Genomic DNA, 16,845 nt, shown 5'->3' with positions numbered 1-16,845 from the left:
CCCCCTCCATATCTACTTATACGTTTTTTTATTTCGGGTAAATAATAAAAAACGAAATAATAAAACCCATCATAAGAAAATATAACAAGTAAAAACGATCGGTCATTTCAAATGATCATAAATTACTCGCAGCATTTATATTTCCAAATTTTACGTCTTACCTACATCTGAACAATATTATTGTACCTCCTGAAATCCCCTAAACTTTAGGTCCTTTTTTTATGGAACTGTTGTATAACATTTTCGGCAGTAAAGAAACCTCTTCGGATCTCTACAATTCCTGTTTATCCCCTTTTGGTGCTGATAGCGAATTTCTTTTTATACTGAATAGACGACTCGGTAACTTTGAAAAGCTCCGTACCAGTGTAGGGAATAATAACTGGACAGCTTTAAGCAGAAAAGAACCACCCGTAAGAGAAATTGCTTCATGGACGGTTCTTTTCTGCGTAATGTTTTCCACATTTATCTCGATAACAGAAACTTCTCTCTTCTCTTCCCTTTCGAGATATTTCTCTTCCCAATTTTCAGACACAGGATCTGAAGATGTTATTTACAACTTTATCAAAAGCATTCAATTTGATCAATCCACGTGTCTTGGATAGGGAATCTGGATCGGTATTCAATTTCGTTTATGACTATATTGCTTGTGTTTATGTGTGTTATCACCACTAAACTGAATGGTGCCGTTCTGACGGTTTGTAGATAGCTTGTCTGCAACAAGAGTCTCAAAGAATACGCTGTGGTCGATCGACATCGACTGAAACACGTTCATTTTCTTTCCAAGGTCTTATCGTCCCGAAAGCGAAGAGAAAAGGAAGACAGGATAGGAGAAAGCCAGCCCTTCCGGGGGAACGTTTAACATCACTATGGTCTTTCTTCCGTTACCAAAAAGACAGCGCCTCCACCCCTGAGTCTATAGTACATTGGAGGTTTAGGTGAAATTTGATGATTCCCAAGGTCTTATCGTCCCGAAAGCGAAGAGAAAAGGAAGACAGGATAGGAGAAAGCCAGCCCTTCCGGGGGAACGTTTAACATCACTATAGTCTTTCTTCCGTTAGGTACCAAAAAGACAGCCCCTCCACCCCTGAGTCTATAGTACATTGGAGGTTTAGGCGTTTAGGTGAAATTTGATGATTCTAATGCTAAAATGTGGACTGATACACTTCGCGATTGTTGTAGGGTTTGATTGCTCTCCAGTTCTGGAGCTCTTCGGCATCTTCACCAATCACATCGTGAAATATTATGAGCTGTCGAACAAAACGTGAACAAAATTAACCCATGTTGTGTAGGGTTTGATTGCTCTCCAGTTCTGGAGCTCTTCGGCATCTTCACCAATCACATCGTGAAATATTATGAGCTGTCGAACAAAACGGGAACATGACGTCAGTAATAAAAATAATGTCCTTGAATGAGGTCATGAGAATATTAGATACATTACAAATAGGTACATCAAAATTTAATAAGTTATGAAATAGGTAACTACAAAACTTATTATCTTTATATGATACAATGGATACACGTTCCGGTTTTGATCAACAGACTTTACAAACCTTTTTACTTTTTTTTTTTCTTCCATGTTTTTATTATTTTTAATTTCCTCACTGAAACTGTTTATTGCCCTTCGCTAATGGCAAATATAATATTGTCAAAGGGCTCATAATAGGTCATTAGTTTTTATACATTTATAAAAAGAAAATATTACAAGACATAAGGACCTCTTTTTTCGCATTAAACATTTCCGCTCTCGAAGGTTGAAAAGGTTTTGAAGACATTTGGAAGTTCTGTCTTCACTGCTAATGGTAAGGACGTGTTTTTCTTTTTGTGACGAGTTCCTCACTTGAATGGTGGAAAGAAAACTTTTGGGGTTCTTTACAATTTTGTTGTCTTTTGTTTTGGTTGTATTGGCTTTTTATCCTTTTGGAGGTTGACTGAGAATATTCATACCACCTTTAATATTTGTCATGACCGTCTCAAACAAAGCTTGCGTTCACACATTCCATGATATTTTTTCTAATTATTTAAATTTCTTCAATATAATTATATTAATTATTATACCCTCATCATTCTGTGTGCTTCTCTTCTCCGATATCTTTCGTCTTCTAGATATGATATTTTACATTTCCTTTGTTTATGATGTTTTAGGTCACATTAGTCAAAAATTTTGACCCTCATACTTATTGCCACATTAACAATGTCCCTTTGTCCATACACTCACTCTCTCAGTCTTAAAAACGAAAACCTCTCCAAAGATAATCTGGATAATAATTATAAAAAGCAAGAGAGATTTTCAGTGAAAACCCATTAAAATTCAAACTAAATAATACCATCAGCAGTTAATAATATAATTACTAGCAAATTGAATGGAAAACAGGATCGAGGCTTCCCTGTTAAAAGTTTTCAACCATTAGGACAAAATATTGGAAGGGGAACGGTCATGAAAGTTTCATATGGAATACGTGTGTTTCTGACAGGGATTTGTAAAGAGGCCACTTCAAATGGTGTACATAAATATTTATTCACTAAAAAACCCCTTATTTTCCGAATGCTTGGCCGGCTAATTGTGCCTTTCGGTATTAGTTCTCATTTCAGTATCGGGGCATAAAAGGGTTCCAAGATGGAAAGCTTGGAGCTTCTTGTTTTCCCAGGTTTGTTCTTGTTTTGATGGAGTAAATTGTATGACGTCAGTGACAGCTTTTCTTATTAGCTAATTTTTCAGCAGATCTAGGTAAAAAGGAGGGAAAGAATTTTTGTGTAGCAAGAATGTTTATCAAGGATGTCGTTCCTCGATTAAAAAAACGTGATATTCTGCTAAATTTTCGATAAGTTCAAATAAAACCCAGCTTTGATTAGGGCCAATCTAAAGGTAAATATCTGATCTGGATCCACGCTCTGCTACCAATTTAAAAAGAACACAAACATCTCCGCTCGTTCCGATTTTGCCGAATCATGCCGATCACTAACGACCAACTGCAATGGAGACGTCGTTTCAGGTTCACCCTGTATACACCTAAGTGTTTACGATATTTTCGATACCACCCTTCACGTAACAAAAGTATGAAAGTATGTAGGTACCTATTATGTGTTCTGTCCTGTTCTGTTTTTTTTTTTTTTTTTTTTTTTTTTGGTGAAAAGTAAAAATACGAATAATGCCTATGGGCTCTCTTCAGCGCATTTTCTAAAGAGGCTTATTATGTCATTTACCAGCAAATTATTTGGAAAACTTTTTTTTGTTGAAATTTTTACGTTCGGGAAAAAGTTTTAAAAACCTTTTTTGTGTGTGTGATTATTTATAATGAAATAATGATGCTTGTCATAGGTAGTTACTCATTTTTTTCACGAGGCTGAGTGGGCCCCGCAACAGCCAGTCACAAAATCAATCATTTGCATGATACAAATTTCTTGACCCCGCCGGGAATCGAACTCGGGTCTCCCGCGTGCAAGGCGAGCGCAGTGACCACTACGCCATGGGAGCTATCTACTTATATTATAAGTATCTTTCTTTTCATACCTATTATATGTATATAGACCTACGCACCTACCCCCACACACATTTGAGGAAATATCTACTTCACAGAAAATGGGAGAGTAGGTATACCTACCTATTTGCATCTAATTTGCCTCAACCCACTCAAAGCTTTCGAAAGAATAAGTAGGTAACTAATGTGTGGGTAACTAGGTACAGTATAGACAAGACTACCTACCATTTTTACAAATAAATAAACAAACATACCTATTTATATATTTTATTGATAGATACCCTATAAATAGAAAAAATGTACCTATGTACCTAGTATGCAGTATGCACACATGCTGGTAGGTATCTACTTATAATAATAACATAATACGAAAACATTCATTTTTTCAGCTCTTTTGCATATAAATAATATTCTGCAGAGATAACGTATAATTTATGTGTCGTGTACATTAATGCAAGTGTGGGTACGTGTGTGGGTATGTGAGTAAAAAATTTGACTTGTGATAATGGGGGGAAGCATATTTTCAATGACATTAGGGATGTAATTTACAACTCTATCGAGACCTAATGTAACCATGTGAAGTTATGAGTTATCTTTCTTTTACCTCTTCGAACTTTGAGGAATTAAAGTTTTGGGTATTTATTTTGAAAAAGAATACCTACCTTACCTTTTATTGAATGGTAGAACTGTCCATCAAGGCGGGTTTTGGGCTCAAAACCTTTGGTCATTTACAACTCTATCGAGACCTAATGTAACCATGTGAAGTTATGAGTTATCTTTCTTTTACCTCTTCGAACTTTGAGGAATTAAAGTTCTAGGTCTTTATGTTGAAAAAGAATACCTATCTTACCTTTTATTGAATGGTAGAACTGTCCATCAAGGCGGGTTTTGGGCTCAAAACCTTTGGTCCAGAATTTTACATATAAAAAAAAGTCTTCTTATGTGGACAAATATGCTTACTTCCCCCAAGGCCCAAGGTCCAAAATTTTCCTGAGTTACCTACCTACATAGATGGAGATCCAAGTTCTAAAATTTCGAAATTAAATGACAAGAATTAAGAAATTCTTTCGTATGATTTGTTTCTTGGTTTATTTTATTTTCTGCATGGCTTCCAGAATATAAAATAAACAGTTTTTTTCCAGAATAAGACCTCATCATTCGAAGAGGTTAATATCTTAGTACAGAAGCATGGCAATAATATTTATCACCACAATCTGCTGAATACTGAAGATTTCTACCTTCATCATACGATTCAGAAACTTTATTTGTCCACAAGGGTGTACTTAGTGTGTTGCAGTTAAATGGGTAGCAAAAGATATAATAATATATACCTACATTTTTTTTAATAACATTATTACGAAATGATATATACAAGTAGCAAAAGATATAATAATATATACCTACATTTTTTTTAATAACATTATTACGAAATGATATATACAATTGAAAGAAAATAAATTAAAAAAAAAAAAAAAGCATACATAAAAAATGAACATTCAATGCTGCCCGTATTGATGGTACTTTATGTGGAATTCTCCACTACCTGCCTTGGTGGAGTAGTGGTCTATAAGCTCGTTTACTAAACAGGAGTGCGTGGGTTCAGTCCCATCCGAGGTATGGAATTTTGTACTCAATATACCTAATTTGGGGATTTCACCAGTATTTGTAGTGGCCTACTACTGGGGTAAGGGAACTTTTAATCCAGCAAGCTCAACTTGATAACAAACATAGGAAAAAGGTAGAGCATTATGGTTATTGAAGAGAATGTCATCCAGGAAAGTGACCGGGGGAAAGTCTTTGGTTTTACAGGTAGCCACGTTGATGTCAATGGGAGATTGGAGAGTGCCAGTGTCACAGAAAGTGAGCTCTGCAAATGACATGAGTTTGATTGTGTATATTTTGAATGAACAAGGTACTTCAAAGGAAAATGAAATTATCGCAGTAACTTACAGCTAAAATAAAATTGTTATTGCCAGCCTAGTTAGCTTAGTTGGTAGTGCGTCTGCCTTGTAAGCGCGCGCTAGGTCGCGGGTTCGATTCCCGCCCGGGGCGGATTTTATCCTAAGATAATGTTCGTTCTCGGAACGGCTGGCTTTCCTCCTATCCTGTCTTCCTTCTCTCTTCGATTTCGGGACGATAAGACTTCTACCTTGTAAGCGCTAGGCCGCGGGTTCGATTCCCGCCCGGGGCGGATTTTATCCTGATGGGATAATGTTCGTTCTCGATGGAAGCGCTAGGCCGCGGGTTCGATTCCCGCCCGGGGCGGATTTTATCCTGATGGGATAATGTTCGTTCTCGGAACACCTAGGCCGCGGGTTCGATTCCCGCCCGGGGCGGATTTTATCCTGATGGGATAATGTTCGTTCTCGGAACGGGTTATAAGCGCTAGGCCGCGGGTTCGATTCCCGCCCGGGGCGGATTTTATCCTGTAAGCGCTAGGCCGCGAGTTCGATTCCCGCCCGGGGCGGATTTTATCCTCATGGGATAATGTTCGTTCTCGGAACGGCTCGCGCTAGACCCGGGTTCGATTCCCGCCCGGGGCGGATTTTATCCTGATGGGATAATGTTCGTTCTCGGAACGGCTGGCTTTCGTCCTACGGCATAAATTAAGTTAAGGTTCAGCCAGCCTAGCTAGCTTAGTTGGTAGTGCGTCTGCCTTGTAAGCGCTAGGCCACTGGGCTCGATTCCCGCCCGAGGCGGATTTTATCCTGATGGGATAATGTTCGTTCTCGGAACGGCTGGCTTTCTCCTATCCTCGATTCCCGCCCGGGCGGATTTTATCCTGATGGGATAATGTTTGTTCTCGGAACGGCTGGCTTTCTCCTATCCTGTCTTCCTTCTCTCTTTGCCAGCCTAGTTAGCTTAGTTGGTAGTGCGTCTGCCTTGTAAGCGCTAGGCCGCGGGTTCGATTCCCGCCCGGGGCGGGGATAATGTTCGTTCTCGGAACGGCTGGCTTTCCTCCTATCCTGTCTTCCTTCTCTCTTCGATTTCGGGACGATAAGACTTTCTACCTTGTAAGCGCTAGGCCGCGGGTTCGATTCCCGCCCGGGGCGGATTTTATCCTGATGGGATAATGTTCGTTCTCGATGGAAGCGCTAGGCCGCGGGTTCGATTCCCGCCCGGGGCGGATTTTATCCTGATGGGATAATGTTCGTTCTCGGAACACCTAGGCCGCGGGTTCGATTCCCGCCCGGGGCGGATTTTATCCTGATGGGATAATGTTCGTTCTCGGAACGGGTTATAAGCGCTAGGCCGCGGGTTCGATTCCCGCCCGGGGCGGATTTTATCCTGTAAGCGCTAGGCCGCGAGTTCGATTCCCGCCCGGGGCGGATTTTATCCTCATGGGATAATGTTCGTTCTCGGAACGGCTCGCGCTAGACGCGGGTTCGATTCCCGCCCGGGGCGGATTTTATCCTGATGGGATAATGTTCGTTCTCGGAACGGCTGGCTATCCTGTCCTTCCTTCTCTCTTCGATTTCGGGACGATAAGACCATAGCAGTTACAGTTCCCTCTGTCAAACCCCTTAAAAAAATGTTAGTGCCTTCAAACGTAGGTATAGCTAACCTGTGTTAAATTTTATAACTTGTAATGGAGCCTTCCCACAAGCCTCCTGATCCAAAGTGCCTTATATGAACCTTACATGAACTAATAATGATGTCAGAAGACAACATGTTCCTTCGACAACCACTCGACCCCAGACTGTGACTTACCATGCTTCTTGGTAGGTGAATGTTCTGTTGTAGGCGAATGTTCTGTTATAGATTCCGTGGTACTCGGTGTACCGTACCACCCGAAGAATCCATTTGAAGGCAAAACAGACGAGAAAATCGGATTTCCTGTAGATGGTACAGTTTGCTGGGCAAAGAGAACTCCCAACAGAAAGAGATCCAATGCAGTTGTCATGGTTTTTTACTAATAAAAAGGGAAAAAATTAACTTCAGTGTGAGAACTGTTAGGTTACATACAGAGAACTGTAAAATTGATGTTTCGTATAAGTACCCATTTACCTCATAGTACTCGGAAATTAATTACCCCTCAAACTATAATGATCCCATTATGTGTGAATGGGAAAATACTGTTAACCTCTGCCTACAGACGAAACTGCTATACTTTCTCCAATGCAAGTTTTCTTATTGTCTTAACATCTTGTACGTGTAGATACGTGTCTAGAAGAGTGTTATCATATCATTTCTACTTATCGTTTGGAATTTTTTTAAATGAGGGAAACATATGCTGGCGATTCTCTTTAACGCATCTGCAAAAACTTCCAATCATGTTTGGATCACTCCATTTTTGCTTAATCGTTTGCAACGTTGGAGCAAATAAAAATTTGAGTGGTCTTTTAAGAAAATAGAAAATGGTCTTTACTTACTTTCTGAAGTCTCTGGATAATGCCTATACCGATATTAGATACAAGCAGGCTCCGCCCGCTTGCGCGTGGCTGAGGCATCGCCGTATGCATAGAAGCATGGCCGTAGGTGACCGTAGCGTAACTTACCGTATCGTACCGCACCTGACTAAACTTAACTGTACCTAATCGTATTTGACTGTTCCGTACCGTATCGTACTGTAGCTCACCGTACCGTATCGTACTTGACCGTATCTGACTATGTCGTATCGTACCGTACCTGAACGTACCGTATTAAGGAGCGCGGTAGCGCTCCGCCCCGCCAAGTCAAGAAAGTTTGACCTCGTACTATATAGTATAGGACCTGACCGTAACGTACCGTATCTGACCGTACCTGACCACTGTCGAGTTTTGAAAAATCCGTTCTTAGGATACCTTTACTTACTAAAAGACAAGACAACTATCTTACTTACAAACTTCATGTACATAAATTGACCCACCCGTTTTGGCGATGGGTCGATTTTTAGTAGTTTTTTGGTCATAGTTTGGAAACCACTGCGAGTTTCGGAAAATCCGTTATTAGTGGGCCTATTCAAATCAAAAGGAAGCTATTCTCGAAGTTTCATCAAAATCGGTCCAGCCGTTTCGGCTGTGCGTTGATTATGAATGAATGTATAAATGAATGAATGAGTCAGGGTTTACTCTTTTATAAATATAGATAAAGCATAGCACTTTTTCTCGAAGTCAATGTCGTAGGTTCGACCCAAGTCAATTTCCTAGGTTTTCGACCTAAGTCAATTACTCGAGTCGGATAAGATCAAAACCGGAACGTGTATCCATTGTATCATATAAAGGTAATAAGTTTTGTAGTTACCTATTTCATAACGTTATAGCCTAGGATGTCTAATAAACATATTTAATAATAAAATTAATAAGGTAAGGGTCTAAGAGGATTTACGTATACAAAAGCATGAAACACTCTTATATTGATTCGCAAGATGCAATTTAAGTCGGATAAGATCAAAACCGGAACGTGTATCCATTGTATCATATAAAGGTAATAAGTTTTGTAGTTACCTATTTCATAACTTTAAAGCCTAGGATGTCTATTGTCTAATAAACATATTTAATAATAAAATTAATAAGGTAAGGGTCTAAGAGGATTTACGTATACAAAAGCATGAAACATTCTTATTGATTCAAAAGATGCAATTTTGACCAATCCTGGGAGCACAACTGGATTAGAAGACCAAACCAATTTCGGTTGACACGATCATGATGGCCGACCTTTTCCATAAGAGACAGTAAATCATTTGAACGGTGCACGATTTCAAATCCCTTGATTGGGAGACCTAATGTGACCTCAAAGTAACCTCCTAAAGTGACCCCAAATAAGTCAAAAGCGCGGCGTCAATCTAAAACTTCTTCTAAAGGCCAATATCGAATCCAAGAAAAAACAATTATGTACCTGAGTTTTTCCAATGGGGATGTCCTTCTTGAATGGAGCACAACTGGATTAGAAGACCAAACCAATTTCGGTTGACACGATCATGATGGCCGACCTTTTCCATAAGAGACAGTAAATCATTTAAACGGTGCACGATTTCAAATCCCTTGATTGGGAGACCTAATGTGACCTCAACGTAACCTCCTAAAGTGACCCCAAATAAGTCAAAAGCGCGGCGTCAATCTAAACATTCTAAACTTCTTCTAAAGGCCAATATCGAATCCAAGCAAAAACAATTATGTACCTGAGTTTTTCCAATGGGGATGTCCTTCTTGAAAATGGTCCACAAGACTCCCTCCGCACATCCGTGGGTGGTCAAGGATCCCGTGTAGGTATAGAAGCCGCTCCCAATGTAGTCCTTCAGGAAGACGAGAGATTTCCCGGACGTTTTGAAAGTGGTGTGCGGTTGCAGAATTTCGGTGACGTTGGCTACCATAGCGTGCAGGGCTTCGTTCGGATGAGCTTGAAGCTGAAAAGATAAAAGATCTGTTCTAAAGATGTGTCCGTGAAATCCCATGGAAAATGGTTCAGGAGTTCAGTGAAATCTCATGGAAAATGGCTAATCAAGCCCATTGAAAGGGCATACCCATTACCTATAACTACATAGTAATTTGTTAAAGGAAAACCCCAGGAATCAGATAACTTTCTCCGGAAGTCAGCATTAAAAACTAGGTAGTTGCCCAGATCAAAACACTTACGATGAACATAAAGCCAAGGAAATGGCTAATCAAGCCCATTGAAAGGGCATACCCATTACCTATAACTACATAGTAATTTGTTAAAGAAAAATCCCAGGAATCAGATACCTTTCTCCGGAAGTCAGCATTAAAAACTAGGTAGTTGCCCAGATCAAAACACTTACGATGAACATAAAGCCAAGCACAGCGACTTCTTTCTTGTGCAAGGCATCCTCGAAGTCCTTGCTGGTGTTCTTGTACAGCACCATGTGGGCTTCCATGGGGAACTTCTTGCCGGCAATGGTATGTTCACATCCTTCCGTGTTCTTCGTACCCCAATGGAAATGGATATTGTCCACAATATAAGTGCTTCCAGGTGCCAGAGCTCCGCCTTGGACTTTCGGCTTGAGAGTTTTATCGATGAGAGTGATTTTCACTGGAACAGATACAGGGAGAGTTCAGGGATTTAGAATCGAATTCAGGCATTTAAAGTCCTGCTTTAAACAGATACGTACAGGAATAGTTGAGGGATTAAGAAACGAAATGTTCGTCTTGCGTTTGGACTAGAGAATAAACGTTCCTTTACCGAAGTAATCATCTATTTTAACCAAGACATAGCTTCCAGGTGCCAGAGCTCCGCCTTGGACTTTCGGCTTGAGAGTTTTATCGATGAGAGTGATTTTCACTGGAACAGATACAGGGAGAATTCAGGGATTTAGAATCGAATTCAGGCATTTAAAATCCTGCTTTAAACAGATACATACAGGAATAGTTGAGGGATTAAGAAACGAAATGTTCGTCTTGCGTTTGGACTAGAGAATAAACGTTCCTTTACCGAAGCAATCATCTATTTTAATTTTAACCAACACATCTATTCTCCAAATTTTAACTGTATCAAAGTTCAATCCGTTTGGCCTTTTTAGGTGATGTTAAAGTGTGATCGTTTCCTGAGGACTTCAAGCCTTCTGGATAGAAAATTACTTTATCACTTTAAGTACGAATACCTTTTGGTTACAAAGGGGTGATTCCCAACACCATGTTCATCTGGACATCTGCAGGAGGGTCCTTAAAACAGCTGGTCCATTCTATCCAACCAGTTTCGTGTTGGGTGTATTAGGCCAGCCACTCACTATCAATTAGACCTGAGGGTTACAAAGTTCAATCCGTTTGGCCTTTTTAGGTGATGTTAAAGTGTGATCGTTTCCTGAGGACTTCAAGCCTTCTGGATAGAAAATTACTTTTTATCACTTTAAGACCTTTAAGTACGAATACCTTTTGGTTACAAAGGGGTGATTCCCAACACCATGTTCATCTGGACATCTGCAGAAGGATCCTTAAAACAGCTGGTCCATTCTATCCAACCAGTTTCGTGTTGGGTGTATTAGGCCAGCCACTCACTATCAATTAGACCTGAGGGCCTGAGGGTTATACCTGATCAGGTCCGCCTGTCAGTTTTACCTGATAGTGAGTGGCTGGCCTTAGCCCATTGTCTTCGTCACTCACCTGTCTCACAGTTGTTCTCATACTGGATCTCGCTATTGAAGAGAATGTCATCCAGGAAAGTGACCGGGGGAAAGTCTTTGGTTTTACAGGTAGCCACGTTGATGTCAATGGGAGATTGGAGAGTTCCAGTGTCACAGAATGTGAGTTCTGCAAATGACAGTAGATTTTCGAACAAGGTCTTTCAAAGGGAAATGAAACTATTGCAGTAACTTCCAGCTAAAATAAAATTGTTATTGCCTTCATACGTAGGTATACCTAGCCTGTGTTAAATTTTATAACTTGTGATAGAGCCGTGCCACAAATCTCCCGATCCAAAGTCCCTTATGATCCCTTATGTGAACCTTACATGAACTAATAATGCTGTCAGAAGACAACATGTTCCTTCGACAACCACTCGACCCCAGACTGTGACTTACCATGCTTCTTCGTAGGTGAATGTTCTGCTGTAGGCGAATGTTCTGTTATAGATTCCGTGGTATTCGGTGTACCGTACCACCCGAAGAATCCAGTTGAAGGCAAAACAGACGAGAAAATCGGATTTCCTGCAGATGGTACAGTTTGCTGGGCAAAGAGAACTCCCAACAGACAGAGATCCAATGCAGTTGTCATGGTTTTTTACTAATAAAAAGGGAAAAAATTAACTTCAGTGTGAGAACTGTTAGGTTACATACAGAGAACTGTAAAATTGATGTTTCGTATAAGTACCCATTTACCTCATAGTACTCGGAAATTAATTACCCCTCAAACTATAATGATCCCATTATGTGTGAATGGGAAAATACTGTTAACCTCTGCCTACAGACGAAACTGCTATACTTTCTCCAATGCAAGTTTTCTTATTGTCTTAACATCTTGTACGTGTAGATACGTGTCTAGAAGAGTGTTATCATATCATTTCTACTTATCGTTTGATTTTTTTTTAAATGAGGGAAACATATGCTGGCGATTCTCTTTAACGCATCTGCAAAAACTTCCAATCATGTTTGGATCACTCCATTTTTGCTTAATCGTTTGCAACGTTGGAGCAAATAAAAATTTGAGTCGTCTTTTAAGAAAATAGAAAATGGTCTTTACTTACTTTCTGAATTTTCTGTGGATAATGCCTATACCGATATTAGATACAAGCAGGCTCCGCCCGCTTGCGCGTGGCTGAGGCATGGCCGTATGCATAGAGGCATGACCGTAGCGTAACTTACCGTATCGTACCGCACCTGACTAAACTTGACTGTACCTACCTAATCGTATCTGACTGTTCCGTACCGTATCGTATTGTAGCTCACCGTACCGTATCGTACTTGACCGTACCTGACTTTGTCGTATCGTACCGTACCTGAACGTACCGTATCGTACTATATAGTACAGGACCTGACCGTAACGTACCGTATCTGACCTTACCTGACTGTACCTGACCGTACCATATCGTACCGTACTTAACTGTACCTGACCATACTTGACTGACCCTAACCGTACCGTGCCGTATCGTACCGTACCATAACGTACCGTACTGTACCATTTTACCTGACCATACTATTTTGGCACCATATTATACTTTTATTCGTTTTCGTCCCTAATTTGGGCACCACTGCGAGTTTTGAAAAATCCGTTCTTAGGATACCTTTACTTACTAAAAGGCAAGACAACTATCTTACTTACAAACTTCATGTGTCTTCAGAAGATGAATCACAAATAATACTTGTTCCTAATTTGGGACAAACCTTTACCAAGGAAAAACATGAGAAAGTACAAGCGAAGGGTTAATAATGGAATACAATAGATCTTGATGTTTTTCTAGATATTTCTTTTCTTACGTCACTTTTTTTGCCTTGAAAAAGAGGGTCGTATTCAGGAACACGTCCCCCAAGGGCTCCGGCCTTCGACCTCACAAGGAGACAAGTGAACCTGGCCCCTGTTTCCGGAGCCCCTGCCCAATAGGAGTCCTGGGAAACGAGTTTGTGACAATTGATCTACATCTCTCCCGTGATATGAATCTGGAACAAAAGACGTGAGAACATTTCCAGTCCCCTCTTCAAACTGGGGAGTTCTTGGAGCACCTCACAAAAGGAGTAATGAGCATGAATGAGTGCAGTGGAGAATGAAACTCATGAATGGGCGTAAAGAAAATATAGGTGATCAATGAAACTTGGAAGTCCGCAGAATTCATCAACAACTAGGTACAAAGAATACATCAACAACCACACAAAACGCATCAACAACTAGATAAGTGGATTAATGTTCCAAGGTTAAAACTACGCAGAAGACATCATATCTACGAATGCAATTTATAGCACATTAACAAACCTACCTACATATAGGTAGGTAAATAGCACATTTAGCACAACATGTAGATGTGTAATATGTCTAGGACCTCAGAATAAGAATAACATTCTTATTCTGAGTCTAGGACTAAGAATAGACTGATGTTTGTTTACAATAACAAATTTATTGGTGATTGATGCTCGAATGTGGGAGTAAACAAAAACAAATGCAGATTTTCATCAAGACACTGCACATGTACACGAGGACTTGGAAAACAAATTGAACCTTGATAATGACATTGACAATACTCGTACACACACAGACAAAGACATAATAGGTGTACATGATACATAATGTATTGTATACCCATCATAAGAAAATATAACAAGTAAAAACGATCGGTCATTTCAAATGATCATAAATTACTCGCAGCATTTATATTTCCAAATTTTTACGTCTTACCTACATCTGAACAATATTATTGTACCTCCTGTTCCCCTAAACTTTAGATCCTTTTTTATGGGACTGTTGTATAACATTTTCGGCAGTAAAGAAACCTCTTTGGATCTCTACAATTCCTGTTTATCCCCTTTTGGTGCTGATAGCGAATTTCTTTTTATACTGAATCGACGACTCGGTAACATTGAGAAGCTCCGTATCAGTGTAGGGAATAATAACTGGACAGCTTTAAGCAGAAAAGAACCACCCACAAGAGAAATTGCTTCATGGACGGTTCTTTTCTGCCTAATGTTTTCCACATTTATCTCGATAACAGAAACTTCTCTCTTCTCTTCCCTTTCGAGATATTCTCTTCCCAATTTTCAGACACGTGAATGAATGAATGAGTCAGGGTTTACTCTTTTATAAATATAGATAAAGCATAGCACTTTTTCTCGAAGTCAATGTCGTAGGTTCGACGCAAGTCAATTTCCTAGGTTTTCGACCTAAGTCAATTTAATAGTATCTAAGTGAATACACCTACCAATCCGAAGTAAGTTTTCTGGGTTAGGGTTAAATCAAACACTGGCACGTGACTGTTTTTAGTGACACAGGTTACTGAGACCATGTGTGTGTCGACCTGGCACTTGCCTCTTCACTACACTGAGAGGACCATGGTTTGGCCTATCAGTTTTCCGGCAGTCAGTACAATTTATCTTGGTACTGTACCATTCTCACTTCGTCAGTACTGACGGGGAGGTTCTTTGACTGTGACATTGGGGTTTGGGATTGTGACAAGGGATGGCGTAGTTTTTATGTACAAGGATTTTGATCTCACAGGTCTGCATCAAACCTTTTTCGATGACACCTATGTATACAGACTGCGTCAATTCTTTTTCTTCAGTCTTCTTCCTTTTGTTTCTCCTCTTTCTTGTCCGCAGGTGTAGTATTTTGATGTGATCTCCATCTGTGCTATCCCGATTAGTGTCAAGGTGTGTGCTATCTCATCAGATTCATCAGGCCATACTCACGGTTCTTGTTTACACTCCTGTTGATTTACGTGCTATTGCTATTCTAACGAGTCTGTGAGGTAAAATTATCATAGTTTTTTTTCTCATCAGTGGGGGATTTGGAAGACCAATTGCTTCGGAAAACCGAAATACACTTCGTCAGTACTGACGGGGAGGTTCTTTGACTGTGACATTGGGGTTTAGGATTGTGAGAAGGGATGGCGTAGTTTTTATGTACAAGAATTTTGATCTCACAGGTCTGCATCAAACCTTTTTCGATGACACCTATGTAGGTATACAGACTGCGTCAGTTTTTTTTCTTCAGTCTTCTTCCTTTTGTTTCTCCTCTTTCTTGTCCGCAGGTGTAGTATTTTGATGTGATCTCCGTCTGTGCTATCCCGATTAGTGTCAAGGTGTGTGCTATCTCATCAGATTCATCAGGCCATACCCACGGTTCTTGTTTACACTCCTGTTGATTTACGTGCTATTGCGGATTTTTCTAACGAGTCTGTGAGGTAAAATTATCATAGTTTTTTTTATCATCAGTGGGGGATTTGGAAGACCAATTGCTTCGGAAAACCGAAATACTTTTTATTTCTACTGAATGTTGAACTTTTCATGATTAAAGTTGTAGATACCTTGTTGATACACCTAAATGAGCTAAGCGAAGAAAAATACAAAGTTTATTACATGAAAAGATTGAAAAGGAGTTATGAATCAGCAAAGATTCACCTCTTGAAGAAACTCCTCCAAAGTTATTTTTCGGAGGCTCTCAGTGATCTGAATCTATGACTGAGTTGTCCACTGAAAAGAGTACCTACTTCTTTTTTTATAACTAACTCACTCTTTTACACATCTCTAAAAGACTCTCATTTGATACTCTTCAATTGGGTGAAGAGTATCAGTCATTATTTCATCTCAATTCATATGGAACTTCACAAAGTTACTGTCCTCCTCCATCAAGATGTCCAATGCGAGGCCCTCTTGTTCTTACGCCACTACATCTTATCCCTAAGATTCTTCAGTCCAATTCCTACGCAACAATACCAACAGTTGGCAGCTTGGCACGCGTGGTGAGAAAATAAAATTACCTGCAATTACGTCATTTCTCCGGAATTGTTAGCAAATTAGCAGAATATTGCTACTAAAACAAAACACCTACTTATATTTACTCGTTACACACTATTAGTACTGTAGCGGCACTGGCCAGATAATATTTTTGTGTCAGTCTGTTTCAAAATAAATTCGAGAGCAACAGCTCTCCACTTTGCTGAGTTACCCTTTAAAAATAGTGTTATCACTTCAGGACATATAAGTTAGTCTGGCTGAGGGACTTAGTCTGGCTGAGGGACTAGTGATGGGTCGTGGGTAAATACCCACTGGGTGGGTAAATAAAAATTGGGTATTTATCCACCCCCAGGGTGGGTAAATACCCGGGTATTTTAAAAAAAGAAGAAAAACAAACAAAAAACATCATCAATTGATTTTTTTTTTTAATTTCCCGGGCACAATTCGACTGAGGCGCTTCTTGAAAATACCCGGGTATTTATAAAAATTGGGTATTTACCTGGGTAAATACCCAGGGTATTTTCCCCAAAAATAAGTACCCGGGTATTTACCCATCACTAG

The 16,845-nt window shown here is 39.9% G+C and overlaps 1 protein-coding gene across 1 annotated transcript; it reads right to left on the bottom strand.

The window, feature by feature from the left end:
- Nucleotides 1–608: 608 nt before the first annotated feature.
- LOC103518085 (carbonic anhydrase 4-like) lies at nucleotides 609–14,880 on the bottom strand. Its single transcript, XM_026829975.1, has 7 exons — nucleotides 14,751–14,880; nucleotides 11,929–12,130; nucleotides 11,513–11,659; nucleotides 10,195–10,445; nucleotides 9,577–9,801; nucleotides 1,139–1,247; nucleotides 609–953 (listed from the first exon to the last, which is right to left on the bottom strand). Exons 2-6 carry the CDS (start codon nucleotides 12,119–12,121, stop codon nucleotides 1,143–1,145), a joined length of 921 nt encoding a protein of 306 aa, XP_026685776.1. The 5' UTR covers nucleotides 12,122–12,130; nucleotides 14,751–14,880; the 3' UTR covers nucleotides 609–953; nucleotides 1,139–1,142.
- Nucleotides 14,881–16,845: the final 1,965 nt, after the last annotated feature.

Source organism: Diaphorina citri, unplaced genomic scaffold (assembly GCF_000475195.1).
Source record: "Diaphorina citri unplaced genomic scaffold, Diaci psyllid genome assembly version 1.1 scaffold2068, whole genome shotgun sequence".
Classification (NCBI taxonomy): domain Eukaryota; kingdom Metazoa; phylum Arthropoda; class Insecta; order Hemiptera; family Psyllidae; genus Diaphorina; species Diaphorina citri.
This window is presented reverse-complemented; position numbering and strand designations above follow the sequence as displayed.

Bases quoted from the DNA above. Each gene is read 5' to 3' on its own strand.
- LOC103518085 (XM_026829975.1), bottom strand. From the start codon at position 12,121: ATGACAACTGCATTGGATCTCTGTCTGTTGGGAGTTCTCTTTGCCCAG. The intron at 11,660-11,928 runs GTAAGTCACAGT...TGTCATTTGCAG, and splicing joins TTCACCTACGAAGAAGCATG to AACTCACATTCTGTGACACT. The intron at 1,248-9,576 runs GTACATAATTGT...TTTGTTCGACAG, and splicing joins TCCCCATTGGAAAAACTCAG to CTCATAATATTTCACGATGT.